At 40.8% G+C, this 15,636-nt stretch overlaps 2 protein-coding genes across 2 annotated transcripts in view; one reads left to right on the top strand and one right to left on the bottom strand.

Moving 5' to 3' along the window:
* The window catches only part of PRSS37 (serine protease 37), a 28,263-nt gene extending 23,496 nt beyond the window's left edge, over positions 1–4,767 (bottom strand). The window contains exon 1 of the mRNA XM_050782283.1: positions 4,649–4,767. The gene's annotated coding sequence lies outside the window, so the exon portion shown is untranslated. The remainder of the gene's footprint in view (positions 1–4,648) is intronic.
* Positions 4,768–12,961: 8,194 nt separating this feature from the next.
* On the top strand, positions 12,962–14,100 carry LOC126949648 (olfactory receptor 9A1). Its single transcript, XM_050782277.1, has one exon. The coding sequence runs from the start codon at positions 13,080–13,082 to the stop codon at positions 14,022–14,024; it is 945 nt and encodes a 314-aa protein (XP_050638234.1). The 5' UTR covers positions 12,962–13,079; the 3' UTR covers positions 14,025–14,100.
* The last annotated feature ends 1,536 nt before the right edge of the window (positions 14,101–15,636 follow it).

Genomic DNA, 15,636 nt, shown 5'->3' with positions numbered 1-15,636 from the left:
CTACCATACATGTTCTCAAGTCTTATTTTTAATTTAGGCATATTTATCTCTTCTCCATAGCATCAGGCTTCCTCACAAGTCTTCCATCAGTGTGTGCCAGTGACTTTATGCTTAAATCTTATATCTTTCTATTGCCATGACAGCAGTGTACAAAACTATCTAACAGGCTTTACAACTCCTCAGAAGCCATGTTCATTTATCAGATCATTATTTTAGAATTGTCATCCATTTTAGTTCCTATAGCTTCAATCCAAAGAGTTAATATTGTTTTTGAATATCATGCCTGATGTCATCTTTTCCACTCAGGTACACTATCAGTGGTTAGCAACTCTGAGCTTATTATAGACTCTGCATCAGAGGAGTCTACCCAAACTTGGAGTCTCCCTATTCAAAAGAACTGCCTAAACAGTTATTTTTATACTCACATACTCATTTTTATATGTAAATACTTATATAATTTTCTATTAATAACCCTTGGACTCCAAACTAAAAGGAAACAGCTGAAACCAAAGGGACACAAGAAAGCATCTGTATAGCTCATGTATAGTAAATCTACCTTCTGCACTATCTTCCCTTAGAAAATTATTTCCAGAATTTTCATTGTTCATTTTCTGTTTAGGTCATAATCTTCTATGCACCATGTCAAATGATCTTATATTAGCAAACAAGTAGGCAGAAGTTCCCAACTTTTCAGATCACAATATGGACCTACATGGATAGTAAGTAGTCATAACATAGAACATGTTTTGATTACATGTATCTTTCAAGTGTGTATTTGTGCTATTGTAGTGAATATAAACAGAAGTTTGTGTAAAAATAGTGTTGAATTTGTGGTAGTTTTTGCCAAGAAAATGTTTTTAATTGTACTTTCATCATTAACTGTGATGTTTTAACTATATTTATATTTTTAATTTAAATATTTAAAAATCATAATCATATAGGCATAGATAAAAACAATTTCAAGTAATTGTAAGTGATTGATATAGAAAGATGGCAGATTGTTTCTCTTTCCCATTTTACTCATGGTACTACTCCAGAGTCAAACACCTCCAACTATTTTTTGGTACCTATTTAGTAATAATATGCTTATATAAATATTTCTTAATTTATCAACTTTATTCTTTCTGTAATTAATAAGTTACTTATTAATTTTTAACTGCAATTCCTTCCCCCCCTCCCCAAATAGTTCTACACGCATCCCAAACTTAAACCTAACAAAGCTCTGGCTTTGTGTTCTGTAGGCCTGGTATAGAGCTCTTGTCCAGGGACATCCATTCACAGTTCTCATGCGATGGCTTTCATTTTACCAACTTTACTGTCTTCTTCTTTTTTGGTTTGCTTCCAAGTTTTGATGAAGCAGAGCTTCTAGCATCTTTTTTATGTTGCTACTTTTAGAATCCTCTCTTTATTTTAGGTCTGCTACTGATTATAGTATGTCATGGGGTATCTCATTTGGATTGAACCTGATACTTCATATCTTATACCTAGATAGTTACATCTTTCTCTAGGTTTGGAAAGTTTTCTACTATTGTTTCTTAAATACTATTTATACCCCTTTCACTTTCTATGCCTTCTTTTGAGTCCTGATGATCCATACTTTTGGTCTTTTGATATTATCCCATAAGATTTTAAAATTTCTTTTCATTCTGTTTTTTACTCGTGCTCTATATTGTTAAATACTTTGAGTTCACACATTATTTCTTCTGTTTGGTCAATTCTGCTGTTGATGTTATGTATTGGGATTTAAAATTTAGTTTATTATATATTTCAGCTTCAGGATTTCCTTTTTAATTTCTATTTATCTGTTAAGTTTCTCATTAATTTTTATATTGTTTTTCTATATTTTCTTGAGATTCTCTAAGCTTCATTAAAATAGGAACTTTGAATTCTTTGTTAGGCTGTTCTTCCAGCTCCATCTCTTTAGGTTCAGTCAGTGGCACTTTATTTTGTTCAATGGCACCTTATTTTGCCTGCTTAGTGATGTCATGATTCTCTGATTTTTCTTGACCTTGTGGCTGTGTGTCAATGTTTGTACAGTGAAATAGAGACTTAACGCAGTCTTCACAGTCTGCCTTTGTTTTCCCGTGTTCTTCAACAGTAAGCTAGTTTTGAGAGATTCAGGGCAGGTTTACTGGTAGAGTCCCTGTGCTTGTGATTGCTTCATCTGTTGCATCACTAGGGGGTGCTCTAAGGCCAGGCTGCCACAGAAGGAATCCCATGGCCGCTGAGGTTGATGTAGCCTTGGCTCTCACTGAAATCATATGGCCATTGAGATTTGTAGCACTGAGGCCTGACCAAGACCTGTGGCTTCTATGGCCTACCTTTTCTTAGGATTGCCTTGGCTATTCGGGATCTTTTTCTTGGTTCTCTATGAATTTTAAAGTAGTTTTTTTTTCCAGTTCTGTGAAGAATGTCATTGGTAGTTTAGTAGGAATAACACTGAATCTATACATTGCTTTAGGCATTAAGGCCATTTTAATGATATTGATTCTTCCTATCCACAAGCATGTAACGTTTTTCCATTTGTTTGTGTAACGTCTGATTTTTTTTTAGCAGCGTTTTTCAGTTTTCTTTGCAGAGATCTTTCATTTTCCTGGTTAGCTGTATTCTTGGGGCGGGGGGGAGGGGTGTGTGTGTGTGTGTGTGTGTGTGTGTGTGTGTGGCAACTGTGAATAGAATTGCATTCCTCATTTGGCTTTCAGATTGACTGTTGTTGTTGTATAGGAGTGCATCATGTCATCTGCAAACAGGGATAGTTTAATTTCTTCTCTTCCTACTTAGGTGTCTTACTTCTTTCTCTTGCCTGATTGCTCTGGCCAGGACTTCCAATATTATGTTAAATAGGAGTGGTGAGAGAGAGTTTCTTGTTTTGGCTTTCAAGGTGAATGCTTCTAGCTTTTGCCCATTCAGTATGATGTTAGCTGTCGGTTTGTCATAGACGGCTCTTATTATTTTGAGGTATGTTCCTTCATTTATTGAGAGTTTATTGAGAGTTTTTAACATGATGGGATTTTGAATATTATCCCAAACCTTTTCTCCCTCTATTGAGATAATCATGTGGTTTTTATGTTTAGTTCTGTTTATGTGATAAATCACATTTATTGATTTGTATTATTGAAACAACTTTGCATCCCAGGGATAAAGCCTACTTGACCGTGGAGGATTAGCGTTTAGATGTGTTGCTGGATTCAGTTGGCCAATATTTTGTTGAGAATTTTTGCATCTATCTTCATCAAGGATGTTGGCTTGAAGTTTTCTTTTTTGTTTTGTTTCTGCCAAATTTTGGTATCAGGATAATGCTAGCCTCATAGAATGAGTTAGGGAGTAATTCCTCCTCTTCAGTTTTTTGGAATAGTTACATTAGGAATGGTACCAGCTCTTCTTTATACATCTAGTAGAATTCGGCTATGAATCTGTCTGGTCCTGGAGATTTTCTGATTGGTAGGCCTTTTATTACTGATTCAATTTTGGAATTCATTATTAGTCTGTTCATAAATTTAATTACTTTCTGGTACAATCTTGTTAGGCTGTATGTTTCCAGGAATTTACATGTTTCTTCTAGGTTTTGTAGCTTGTGTGCATAGCAGTGTTCATAGTAGTCTCTGAGGGTTTTTTGTACTTCTGTGGGGTCAGTGGTAATATCTCCTTTGTCATTTCTGATTGTATTTGGATCTTCTCTCTTCTTGGATCTTTGGATCTTCTCTCTTCTACAGTGGTAGAAGCAGCAGGGTTCTGGAGTGTAGGTACCCCTGCTGGCAACTTTATACAGAGTTGCACTGGTGGTGGTGGTAGCACAGTGGTAGGCAGCTGATAGGTGCAGGTCTGTGTGCATTTTCTGTGTGCCTCAGGCAAGAGTGGTAGCTCAGGACGGGGGAGATTTCACTGTTCTCTGTGCCTAGTTTCACTTCTGTGGCAGTGTTGGCACAAAGGCAGGGTGCTGGCAGGAGCAGGACTGGCTGTGTGCCTACCAAGGCTTTGACTGCAATGGTGGTCTTGTGGGGAAAGGGGGAGTGGAGTGTACTCCCATTGCAGCAGTGGCATTGTGGGGTGCATGCACACAGGCTTGCTGGCAGTGCAAGGAAGGCCAAACCTGCCTGTGCACACTCATACCAGCAAGGCAATGTGAAGGGTTTCTGTGGGCACTGAGAAAGCTACAGTGTGGGGAGGGAGCAGGCAGGCTGCTGAGTGGCCACAGGGGCTGCCTCAGTGGAGTTCTCTGCTAGCCAGGTACTGTCCATCAGCACAGGAGCTATGGTTTGGGTCCCCAAGACACCCAAGGCTGCCCTCTAAGCAGGTGCTACCAGACTGGGGCCCCAGGAGATGCCAGCAGACCCAGGGGTGCTCAGTTCAGAGCAGTCCTATCTGATGGCCAAGATTGCCCTGCAGAATTTATGTCTGACCTTCCCCCTAGGGTTAAATTCTCTTATGGTAGCAAATCGAACTTGGAGAGATGTACTTCCCTGGACATGCTCCACTATAGACGCTCCCGCACCAAACCTGGGCTCACCTTCAGCTGGTGTGCTGCCCCTACCACTTCTCTAAGTAGCATTCCCTGTCAACTCAGGTGTCCATGGTGGTCAATGTGTCTCCTGCCAGGATTGCAAAGTCCCATGGTGAGAACAGGTTGCTCCTTGCCAGTTCAACTCACCTGTTTCCCTGGAGTCGTGTGGGACCAGAAGTCAGTCTCAATGCATGGTAGCTCTGTGCAGCTCCCAGTTTCCCAGCTTCCTTCCCCTTTAGAACAGCTTCTGTGTCTTTCCTCTGTTCGGTCTCAGTGCTTTCCCTCTGAAGATCTGTAAGTAGGGCAGCAGTCATCTGGGTACCTCGTGGCAGCTGTTCCACCTGGCTGCGACTAGTTGACCATCTTGCTCTCTGAAACTGCTCTAGATTTTCTAATTTATGTGCATAGAGGTGTTCATAATCTCTGAACATATTTTGTATTTCCATGGGATCAGTTGTAGTGTCATCTTTGTCATTTCTCATTGTACTTATTTGGATCTTCTCTCTCTCTTTTGTTGGTAATCTAGCTAACAGTCTATCTCTCATTTATACTTTCAAAAAACAAACTTTTGGTTTCATTGATATTTTGTATGGATTTTTGCATCTTGATTCTGTCCAGTTCTTCTCCGATTTTAGTTATTTCTTTTCTTCTGTTAGCCTCAGGATTGGTTTGTTCTTTTTTTTTTCTAGCTCCTGTAGGTGTGATAGCAGATTGTTAATTTGAGATGTTTGTAACTTCTTGATGTAGGTGTTTAGCACTATAAACTTTCATCAACACTGCTTTTGCTGCAGGCTAAAATTTTTGATGTGTTGCGTGTCAATTTTCATTAACTTCAAAGAATTTTTTGATTCTTTGAAGAATCAAAGAATCTTTCATTTCATCATTCATCATTTCATCATTCACCCAAAAGTTGTTTAGGAGCAAGTTGTTAAATTTCCATGAAGAGAAATCCTTGATATTCATTTCTATTTTTATTGTCTGAGAGTATGCTTGGTATAATTTAAATTTTTTGAATTTATTAAGACTTGTTTATTACTGAGCATGTTGTCAATCTTAGAATATGCTCCATGTGCAGAGGAGAAACATGTATATTCTGTGGTTATTGAGTGGAATATTTCGTAGATGTCTAATTGGTTGAGTGTTAAGTTTTAAATCTAGAATTTCTTAGTTTTTTGCCTTGATGATTTGTCTAATGCTGCCAATAGGGTGTTGAGCTCTCCCAGTATTATTTTGTCACTGTCATTTAATAGGCCAAGAAGAACTTACTTTAAAAGACTGGATCCTTCTATGTCGGGTGTATATATATTCAGGATAGCTCAGTCTTCTTGTTGAACTGAACCCTTTATTATTATGTAATTCTCTTCTCCATTCTTCTTGATTGTTGTTGGTTTAAAGTCGATTTTATATGATATAGGAATAATGGCCCATGCTTTTTGTTTTTTGTTTCCATGATCTATCTTTCCCTGTATCTTTTTTTTTTTTTTTTTTTTTTTTTTTTGAGACAGAGTCTCGCTCTATCACCCAGGCTGGAGTGCAATGGTGCAGTCTCAGCTCACTACAACCTCTGCCTCCTGGATTCAAGTGATTCTCCTGCCTCAGCCTCCCGAGTAGCTGGGATTACAGGCACTTGCCACCACACCCAGCTAATTTTTTGTATTTTTAGTAGAGATGGGGTTTCACCATGTTAGCCAGGATGGTCTTGATCTCCTGATCTTGTGATCTGCCTACCTTGGCCTCCCAAAGTGCTAGGATTACAGGCATGAGCCATTGCACCCGGCCCCCCATATCTTTACCTTGAGCCTGTGTCTTTCCATGTGAGATTGGTCTCTTGAAGACAGCAGACAGTTGAGTCTTATTTTTTACTCTAACTTATCATTCTATACCTTACAAGTGGGTAATTTAGACCATTTATGTTGAAGACCTTTTATATTAATATGTGAGATTTTCATCCTTTCATTGTTTTGTTATCTTGTTGTTTTGTGGTCTTGAAGTAATTGCTTTATAGTATCTGTGGCCTTTGTGCTTAAGTGTGTTTTTGTGGTAGCAGGTATCCTTTTGTTTCCATGTCAAGTACTCCCTTAAGCACCTCTTGTAAGGCTTGTTTAGTGATTACAAATTCCCTTAGTGTTTGCTTGTCTGATATGAATTTTATTTCTCATTTGTTTACACAGCTTAGCTTGGTAGGATATGAAATTCTCCGTTAAAATTTTAAGAATGCTGACAATAGGCTGACAACCTCTTCTGGCTCCTAAGATTTCTGGTGAGACATCTGCTCTTAACCTAATAGAGTTCCCTTTGTAAGTGACCTAACCTTTCTCTCTAGCTGCCTTGAAGATTTTTCTTTTTTATTTAGCTTGGTGAATCTGATGACTTAGTGTCTTGTGGATGATTGTCTTGTATAGTATCTTGCAGAGGTTTCTATATTTCTTGAATTTGCATGGCAACATCTCTAGTGAGATTGGGGAAATTTTCAAGAATAATATCCTTGAATGTGTTTTCCAGGTTGCCTACTCTCTCTCCTCTGTCATGAATACCAGTGTGTCATAGGTTTGGTCTCTTCACATATTCTCATATTTCTCAGAAATTTACTTCATATTTAAAAATTCTTTTTTCTTTATTTTTGTCTCACTGACTTTGTTTGAAAGACCTGTCTTCAAGGTCTCAGATTCTTTCCTCAGCTTGGTCTATTCTGTTGTTATTTTTCCAGATTGTATTTTGAATTTCTTGTAATGAATGTTTTAATATCAGAAGTTCTGTTGGGTTGTTTCTTAATATGGCCATTTCATCTTTCAACTCTTGCATCATTTTAATGGATTCATTGGATTGATTTAAACTTTTCCCTTTATCTTGGTGAGCTTCCTTACCATTCCAGTTCTGAATTCAATATCTGTCATTTCAATCTGTTTAAGAACCATTGCTGGGGAGCTAGTATGCTCATTTGGAGGTAAGGGGACTCTCTGACTTTCTGAATTGCCAGTGTTCTTGTGCTGATTCTTTCTTGAGAAGGCTGGTGTCGCTTTGTCTTTTTGAATTTGCTTTCATTTGAATGGGGCTTTGAAAAATTCTTTATTTTTCTTGAGGGTTTAATTGTGGTATAAGGTGAGTATAGTTGATTGGCTTTGCCTCTGAGTCCTTTCAGAGGGTCAAGCCTCTGCACAGGACCTTTATTGGTCGCTAGGTTCTTGCCCTGGGTTTTACAGGTGGTGTGTACTGGAACAACATTTTTGGTGTAGTAATTTGGGCTACGATCCAACAGATAGCACTGAAGAGTAATAGCCAGCAGATAGGCTCTTACTCAACTGTATGGATCTTTTCTCTTTCAGTGCATTTGCAGCAGTATTCTGTGGTGGGGGTGGCGGTGGGAGAGAGATGACATCCTCGCCAGTTCCATTGCCAGGTTTTACGGGAGCCTCCTCCAATCACTGGCACCATGCCTGCATTTCATTTGTTTGGTGTTCCAAACCATGGGGTTCCCCTGGGCAAAACCTACATTTGACAGACAGGCCACACCCTTTCTGGACCTGCCCTGTGGAGAGAGGAATGCCCCACTGCCACACCTGCCCATGAGCTTGCGTCTTAGTCTTCTCAGTGTTCTGAGAGTAGGGGCTCTTGCCCTGCATAATCACTAGCCAAAGATGTCAGTTTGGCACTCCTGAATTGTGTACTGTTCCTTTTTGGGGTGTTGGGACCTGGCTCATAGCTTTGTCCTCTGACCTCTCAAGGTTGGGTGCTGGCTGTGTTAGGGGAGTCAAAGTGCTTCCAGGCCCCTGGGAAAGCATTCAAGTGGGGCTGCCAGCAAAGCACTTATGCTGGACAGTGAAGGCTGTGCTGTGTACATGCCCTTGTGGGAGCAGCCAGGCAGTTGACTTGGAAGGAGCTGGCAGATAAGGGGCATGCAGAACAGAAATGCCACAAGTACACAGGAAGCCCTGTTCTCTCCTGGTCCAGTAGCCAGTGGGGGTTAGAGGTACTCAGAGGAAGATGAGAGCCTTGGAGAATGGGCACGTATGGTAGCATTTTGCTGCAGCAGCACAATGTGCAAAAATCTCCTAGACTCCACTAGGCTGGAGCTGTCTCTGCCAACTTTTTGGGACGATCTCTCTGCCAATTTAAATGTCTGTAGGGGTTGTGGGGTCTTTTGTAGCTAGTATCCCAGAGGTCTGCAGCAAGAGTGAGTATCTGTGCAATCAATTTATTCACCCCTTACTTAGGAGGTATTTAGGGCTGGTAACTAGTATTAGTGCTCAGAAACCTTGTACAGGATTTCCAGCTTCCTCCCTCTTCAGCTTAGGCATTTGCATAGCTTCTCTATAAACTCTTGTTTTCTCTATGAAGATCTGTTTGAAATATGTTGGTCTACTTGATATTTTGAGCTCTCTCAGTGGGAGAGGTGCTCCATGGCTGTGTGTAGTTGGCCATCATTTCCCCCACAGGTACATTTGAACTCCATAATTCCGCGCCCCCCAAAAAAAAAAAAAACTTTCCCAAACATTTCCTGTGAGGCATTAGATGGTGGGTTGCAGGTCTCAATAGTAATCTTTAGGTAACCGTAGGATTATAGTTGTTCTTATAATGTTCTTGAGCAATACCTGCTACTTTTCACCATGAGTGAGTTCTGCTATGTTGGGTGAACAAGGTGAGGACCTTGTGTGAGTCCTTCAGGTCGCCCCAGACCTATTTGAATAGACATACACAGTACTTTCTGATTAAGGCTTGTTCTGCTCCCTCTGGAAGTGGGGTCCAGAGTTCCATACTGGAGATGCAGACTGCCGCTGAGCTGGAGATAGTGTAGGCACAGGCAAATAAAAACATGATAAAGTTTTCCTAACATTTTAAAGTTGTTTTCTTCTTGAATCAGTGTTTACTTGGTTCCTGAAAAACTTTGAATGTTTTCCAGAGTTCTGGCAAAGTTGGTTCTGACAGTTTCTGCTGTTTTCTTTTGTTTCTCTGGAGGGAAAGGAATTGGAGCTTCCTAGGCTAATATTTTGCTCACATCACGCACCATTCCCTGCCCTGAGGATTTTTGATGTGTGTCTGGGAAACTTTTGTGGAGTCTTCTGCTTGCTGATAACTTGGGCTTTGTAGGGCTAAGTGGAATTAGGGAAATAAACATAAGAGCACATTGGGAAGCCGAGGCAGGCAGATCACGAGGTCAAGAGATCAAGACCATCCTGGCCAACATGTTAAAACCCTGTCTGTACTAAAAATACAAAAATTAGCTGGGTGTGGTGGTGCGTGCCTGTAATCCCAGCTACTCAAGAGACTGAGGCAGGAGAATCGCTTGAACCGGGGAGGCGGAGGTTGCAGTGAGCCTAGATTGTAGCACCACACTCCAGCCTGGGTGACAGTGAGACTCTGTCTAAAAAAAAAAAAAATAAAAAATAAAAAAAAGCACAGGGGCCTGACTCGAACAGTTTGATGCTAACCAGGATTCAAAGTGTAGACACAGGAAGCCTGGATGTTGGCAGACTCTTGATGAGGAAGATTTTAACTTTGCTTATTATACCAAACTTCTAGGAGTTCTAAATCTTGATTAGCCTCAGGAGGGAAGATCTGAAACTTTCTTTGTTTTCTCCTTTACTGCATCCCTTGGGTTTTTCTTTTTCTTTTTTTTTTTTTTAATGAAAATATATATATTTTTAATTTATTTATTATTATACTTTAAGTTGTAGGGTACATGTGCATAACGTGCAGGTTTGTTACATATGTATACTTGTGCCTTGTTGGTGTGCTGCACCCATCAACTCGTCATTTACATCAGGTATAACTCCCAATGCAATCCCTCCCCCCTCCCCCCTCCCCCCTCCCCATGATAGGCCCCGGTGTGTGATGTTCCCCTTCCTGAGTCCGAGTGATCTCATTGTTCAGTTCCCACCTATGAGTGAGAACATGCGGTGTTTGGTTTTCTGTTCTTGTGATAGTTTGCTAAGAATGATGGTTTCCAGCTGCATCCATGTCCCTACAAAGGACACAAACTCATCCTTTTTGACTAACTTTCCTCAATGAATAACATTCCTTAGAGACACGTTGTGGAAGAAAAGACAGAGGGAGAGAGAAAGAGGGAAACTGTGAGGTACTGTGATTTCTGTACCTTTTCCTAAATACATATGTGAAGACAGTTTTCTCTTCCACTGAGAGGGAAGAAGTAGTAGCTTCTTCTGACCCACAGAGCAGTCTCAGCACTAATCAGGCATGATGTAGTCTGGGTTGAGACTTAGTCATACGGGTTTTCACTTCAATTTCGTTGAAGGTAAGTGAATTCCAGCAGTTTCCATCTGTGTAGAAAAGAGTGAGAGAGGTTCAGGATGGAAAGTTCTAGACCTGCCAACTTTCTAGAACAAGGACATTCAGACCCTACTGGGTAAGCTATGAGAGAGGCAAAGGAGATTGGCTCATCTCCAAATTCCTCCTGTACAGCAGAGAGCACTTTCAGCTCTTCTCTGATTCACTGCTGGATGCAGTACAACTCCTTGCTATTGTCAAAACCATCCTTGACATCATCTCTACTTTCTTTTCATCTGGTCCTGGGCAAAGAGAGATTGTGGAAATCACTCTACTGAGCTCTTCCATCAAGTCTGTCCTTGTTACCCAACTGCCATTTTATAAGGAGTCTCAGAGAGAGGACTGAGTTATGAGTGAGCAATGTCTCAGTGAAGACAGAAGGGAAAGAAAGCAGTTTCTTTCAATGTTGGCCATAGCCAGATTTGGAGGGGCTTCGTTCATAGATTCGTTCTTTAACTGATCAATTCATTGATTCACTCAAAAGCAGTACCACTTCATTCTATATGAGATATAGTGAACAAAAATGACAATCTTTTTGCTTTCATGGTGCTTACATTGTAAAGTGAGTCAGAAAATAAAAAGTAAACATATAATTTCTCTTGATGAGCACTAAAAAGATAAATATATTCTAATGAGGTGACAGAGAGTGAAGGGTTGTGTGTGTTCTTTTAGACAGCATGAAGAGAAAACTTGAACTCAGATACTTGACCAAAAACCTGAAAGAAGTGAAAAATAAAGCCCGGGAATTCTAAGTTACTCAGGATGCAGGCTCTGTTTCATATATGTGACAGCAGAATCTTTAATATGATTTTGGGAGAAAAATGTGTTCATAGAAGAAATATAGGCTCTGAGGTGACTTCCTAAATTTACTGTTAGACTGAGACCAGAGTCATCTGTATTTAGGACGCGGCCTGAAGCCAGATGTCACACTTGGTGGCTTTGGGCTCCTGATGGATCCAGGGCTTTGGATTATCCTGAAGGCAGAGGATGTTGAAATTGGACTAAAGTCTCCTATTTGTCAGACCCAGTACAAGTTCAGTGTGGGACAGGTAGAGGCTGAGGTACAGAGGTAAAGTTCTTCCTCTGTATTTCGTCTGAATTTTCTTTCTCTAAGAACAGTGAAAAGAGTTGTCCGAGTCTTGGAGAGAGATGGTCAGGCTCAACTCAACCCAGGTGCTGGCTGCCTGCCTTCTGTGAGGAGACACATTTACTGAGGACAGGAGCAAGGGAGCCTTTCTTCCCAAGATAGGGAGGAAGAAAGGAGTAATCCATGCAGGGAACCAGCTGACCAGTAGATTGAGAGCTCCTCAGTCCTTGCCCTCGAGAATTTACAGAAATTCCTCGGGAGACTTCCCTATCCTCACTCTCACCGGCACATCAGCACATAGCAATGATGATGAAAGTAAAGCAGAAGCTTTAAAATAAACATCCTATAAATGGAACCTACATTCTGATGAAACAAAGAAATCAAGTAACCAGCTCAGGGGCGTTGGCCAGGAAAACTTTTGTATAGAACATGATACTGGAGCAGGAATTTACAAGACAGAAAATACTTGGCAGACAGAGTAGTTTAGGAGCTTCCAGGTGGAAGGGAGTTAGTGGTAGAAGGGAACACACTGTGGTCCTGGAGGCTGACTGCTGGCTGTTCAGAGCAGAGTGGGAGGCAGGTGAACTGAGCATTGAGGGTGCAATGGTGCATGCTGGGCAGGGTACAGGTTCTCATGTCTACAGTATGGCACTGGGGACTGGGATCATCAACGCAATTTTCTTGGCATATTGTGCATAGTTAGAAAAATTGCCCCTAAACTGGGCACGGTGGCTCATACCTACAATCCCAGTACTTTGGGAGACTAAGGAGGGTGGATCACCTGAGGTCAGGAGTTTGAGACTAGCCTGGCCAACATGGTGAAACCCCATCTCTACTAATAATACAAAAAAATTCGCTGGATGTGGTGGCACATGCCTGTAATCTCAGCTACCCAGGAGGCTGAGGCAGGAATATCTCTTGAACCTGGGAGGTGGAGGTTACAGTGAGTCAAGATCGTGCTATTGCACTCCAGCCTGGGTGACAAGAGTGAAACTCCATCTCAAAAAAAAAAAAAAAAAGAAAAGAAAAATTGCCCCTGACCATATACAGGGAATAATAGAAGATGAACGCCTACCATTCTAGTCATGGTGTGCAGCCTGTGAGCAGAAGGGGGATTTCAGAACAGTTTCTACTTCTGTTGAGATGGGAAACCATATTAACTCTTTTTTTTTTCTCTAGATTTCAGAAGGGAAAAACACTCAGAAGTAAATGTTGGGGAATTGCTCTAGCACCACTGAATTTTTTCTCTTAGGCTTCCCTGGCTCCCAAGAAGTACGCTGTATCTTTTTTGCAACCTTCTTCTTCTTGTACGCAGTGACAGTGATGGGAAACACGGTCATCATCGTCACTGTCTGTGTTGATAAACGTCTGCAGTCCCCCATGTATTTTTTCCTGGGTCACCTCTCTGTCCTGGAGATCCTGATCACATCCACCGCTGTCCCTTTTATGCTCGGGGGGTTGCTGCTTCCAGGCACTCAGATCATATCTTTGACAGCCTGTGCTGCACAGCTATATTTATACCTTTCTTTGGGTACCTCGGAGTTGGCATTAATGGGAGTGATGGCTGTGGACCGTTATGTGGCTGTGTGTAACCCTTTGAGGTACAACATCATTATGAACAGCAGCACCTGCAGTTGGGTGGTAATTGTGTCATGGGTTTTTGGGTTTCTTTCTGAAATCTGGCCAGTTTATGCCACTTTTCAGCTTACTTTCTGCAAATCAAATGTGTTAGACCATTTTTACTGTGACCGGGGACAATTGCTCAAAGTATCCTGTGAGAACACTCTTTTCACAGAGGTTATTCTTTTTCTAATGGCTGTTTTCATTATCATTGGTTCTTTGATCCCTACAATTGTCTCCTACACCTACATCATCTCCACCATCCTCAAGATCCCGTCAGCCTCTGGGCGGAGGAAATCCTTTTCCACTTGTGCCTCCCACTTCACCTATGTTGTGATCGGCTATGGCAGCTGCTTGTTTCTCTACGTGAAACCCAAACAAACGCAGGCAGCCGAGTATAACAGGGTAGCGTCACTGCTGGTTTTAGTGGTGACCCCTTTTCTGAACCCTTTCATCTTCACCCTGAGGAATGACAAATTCATACAGGCCTTTGGAGATGGCATGAAACGCTGCTATCAACTCCTTAAAAATTAAGTCTGTCCTGAGTACAGTTCAAATCCTCATCATGGATTTGAATAATCTGATAGTACTAATTGAAACAAAATGATCATTCTCAAAATCAAACAGCTCATGATCTACAGTGGGTATGTAAGCTATGACATGGCTTCAATTTATATTAAATTCTTTTTCCATGGAAGATCACCTCATTATTTTTTAAATAGATATATAAATTTATTAGCCCTCCGTACTTATAATGCATGTTGTAAAATAAATGTGAGAAGTGTAAACATCTGAAAGATGTTCAGTGTTTTGAACCCTTTGACCTGATAGTGGGAAAAACAAGAGAAGTGTGATATATTTTCTTTTTCTTTTTTTTTTTTTTTGGAGACAGAGTCTTGCTCTGTCACCCAGGCTGAAGTGCAGTGGCTCGATCTCAGCTCACTGCAACCTCTGCCTCCTGGTTTCACGCTATTCTCCTGCCTCAGCCTCCCAAGTAGCTGGAGCTATAGGCGCCCGCCACCGGGCACGGCTAATTTTTTTGTATCTTTTAGTAGAGATGGGGTTTCACCATGCCAGGATGGTCTCGATCTCCTGACCTTGTGATCCATCCGCCTCGGCCTCCCAAAGTGCTGGGATTACAGGCGTGAGCCACTGCGCCTGGCCAAGTGTGATATATTTTCTTACATCTGACATACATATTTGATCCTAGGTGCTGAGATTATCTTCCTCTATATTGCCATATGGTTTCAAGGTGTCATCTTATTGTGTAAACTCACCAGTACTTCTCTGAGTAATCTCAGGACCAGCACAAGCTTCAAACTTTCCTTGTTGATTCCTGCTTGCAGTGTCCAATAGCGATAGTGCCTTTCTTTGGGTTTTTTGATTGGCGTTTGTAAGAGTGAACTCACTCCTCTACCCTAACTGCCTAGCAATCTTAAGGCTGAATGTGTGCTCTTACAGGTGCATCTCAAATTGGTGGACCTTCTCAGGTGTGGATGGAAGATCTTAGAGAGAAGCATTTTATCTAATGTCACCCACGTCATTATGCCAGCTTCAAATGAGGGAAGGAAATGGAGCTGTGTTCTGTCTGGGAGGTGATGTGATAAGGGACAGCTGGGCTTTCTGTGTCTTTGGGCTGAGGGTGGAATGGAGAGAGGGCAGAGGGAGCCCCTTTTCCTGTGTCTTACACATTCTTCAATCCTGAAATAGCACTTTTGTCCTCAGTGCTCCCTTCGCTCTCCCACTTCCTGCTCAGTTTCTTTCTGAATTCCTTTTTGCGTCTCTCTCTGTGACTACCAGATTCATTTGTTTGTTTCTTTTTTTTTTTTTTGGCATTTGATTTACTTTTATTAAAAATAGTTAATATGTAACATTCACGTTAAATAATGGCCATTTAAATTTTGTAGTACAGTGAAAATATTAATGTAAGAGTATTTTAATTATTAACAGGCTTATTTACCCTATTATTCAATTATATCACCAAAACAATTCTCGAAGTTGAAAGATTTTTCCAATCGTTTTTTATTTAAATGTTAGAAACCCAACTATATGAAGCCCTTTATAAATTATTCACATTTTTTCAAATTCTTAGACATTTGTTTTAGGTAATTCTCAAATGATTTTAAAACAGCATTTAAATTCTAAA

The sequence above is a fragment of the Macaca thibetana genome, chromosome 3, assembly GCF_024542745.1.
Source record: "Macaca thibetana thibetana isolate TM-01 chromosome 3, ASM2454274v1, whole genome shotgun sequence".
Classification (NCBI taxonomy): domain Eukaryota; kingdom Metazoa; phylum Chordata; class Mammalia; order Primates; family Cercopithecidae; genus Macaca; species Macaca thibetana.
The sequence above is the reverse complement of the archived record's forward strand: the minus strand, read 5'-3'. Positions and strand labels throughout refer to the sequence as shown.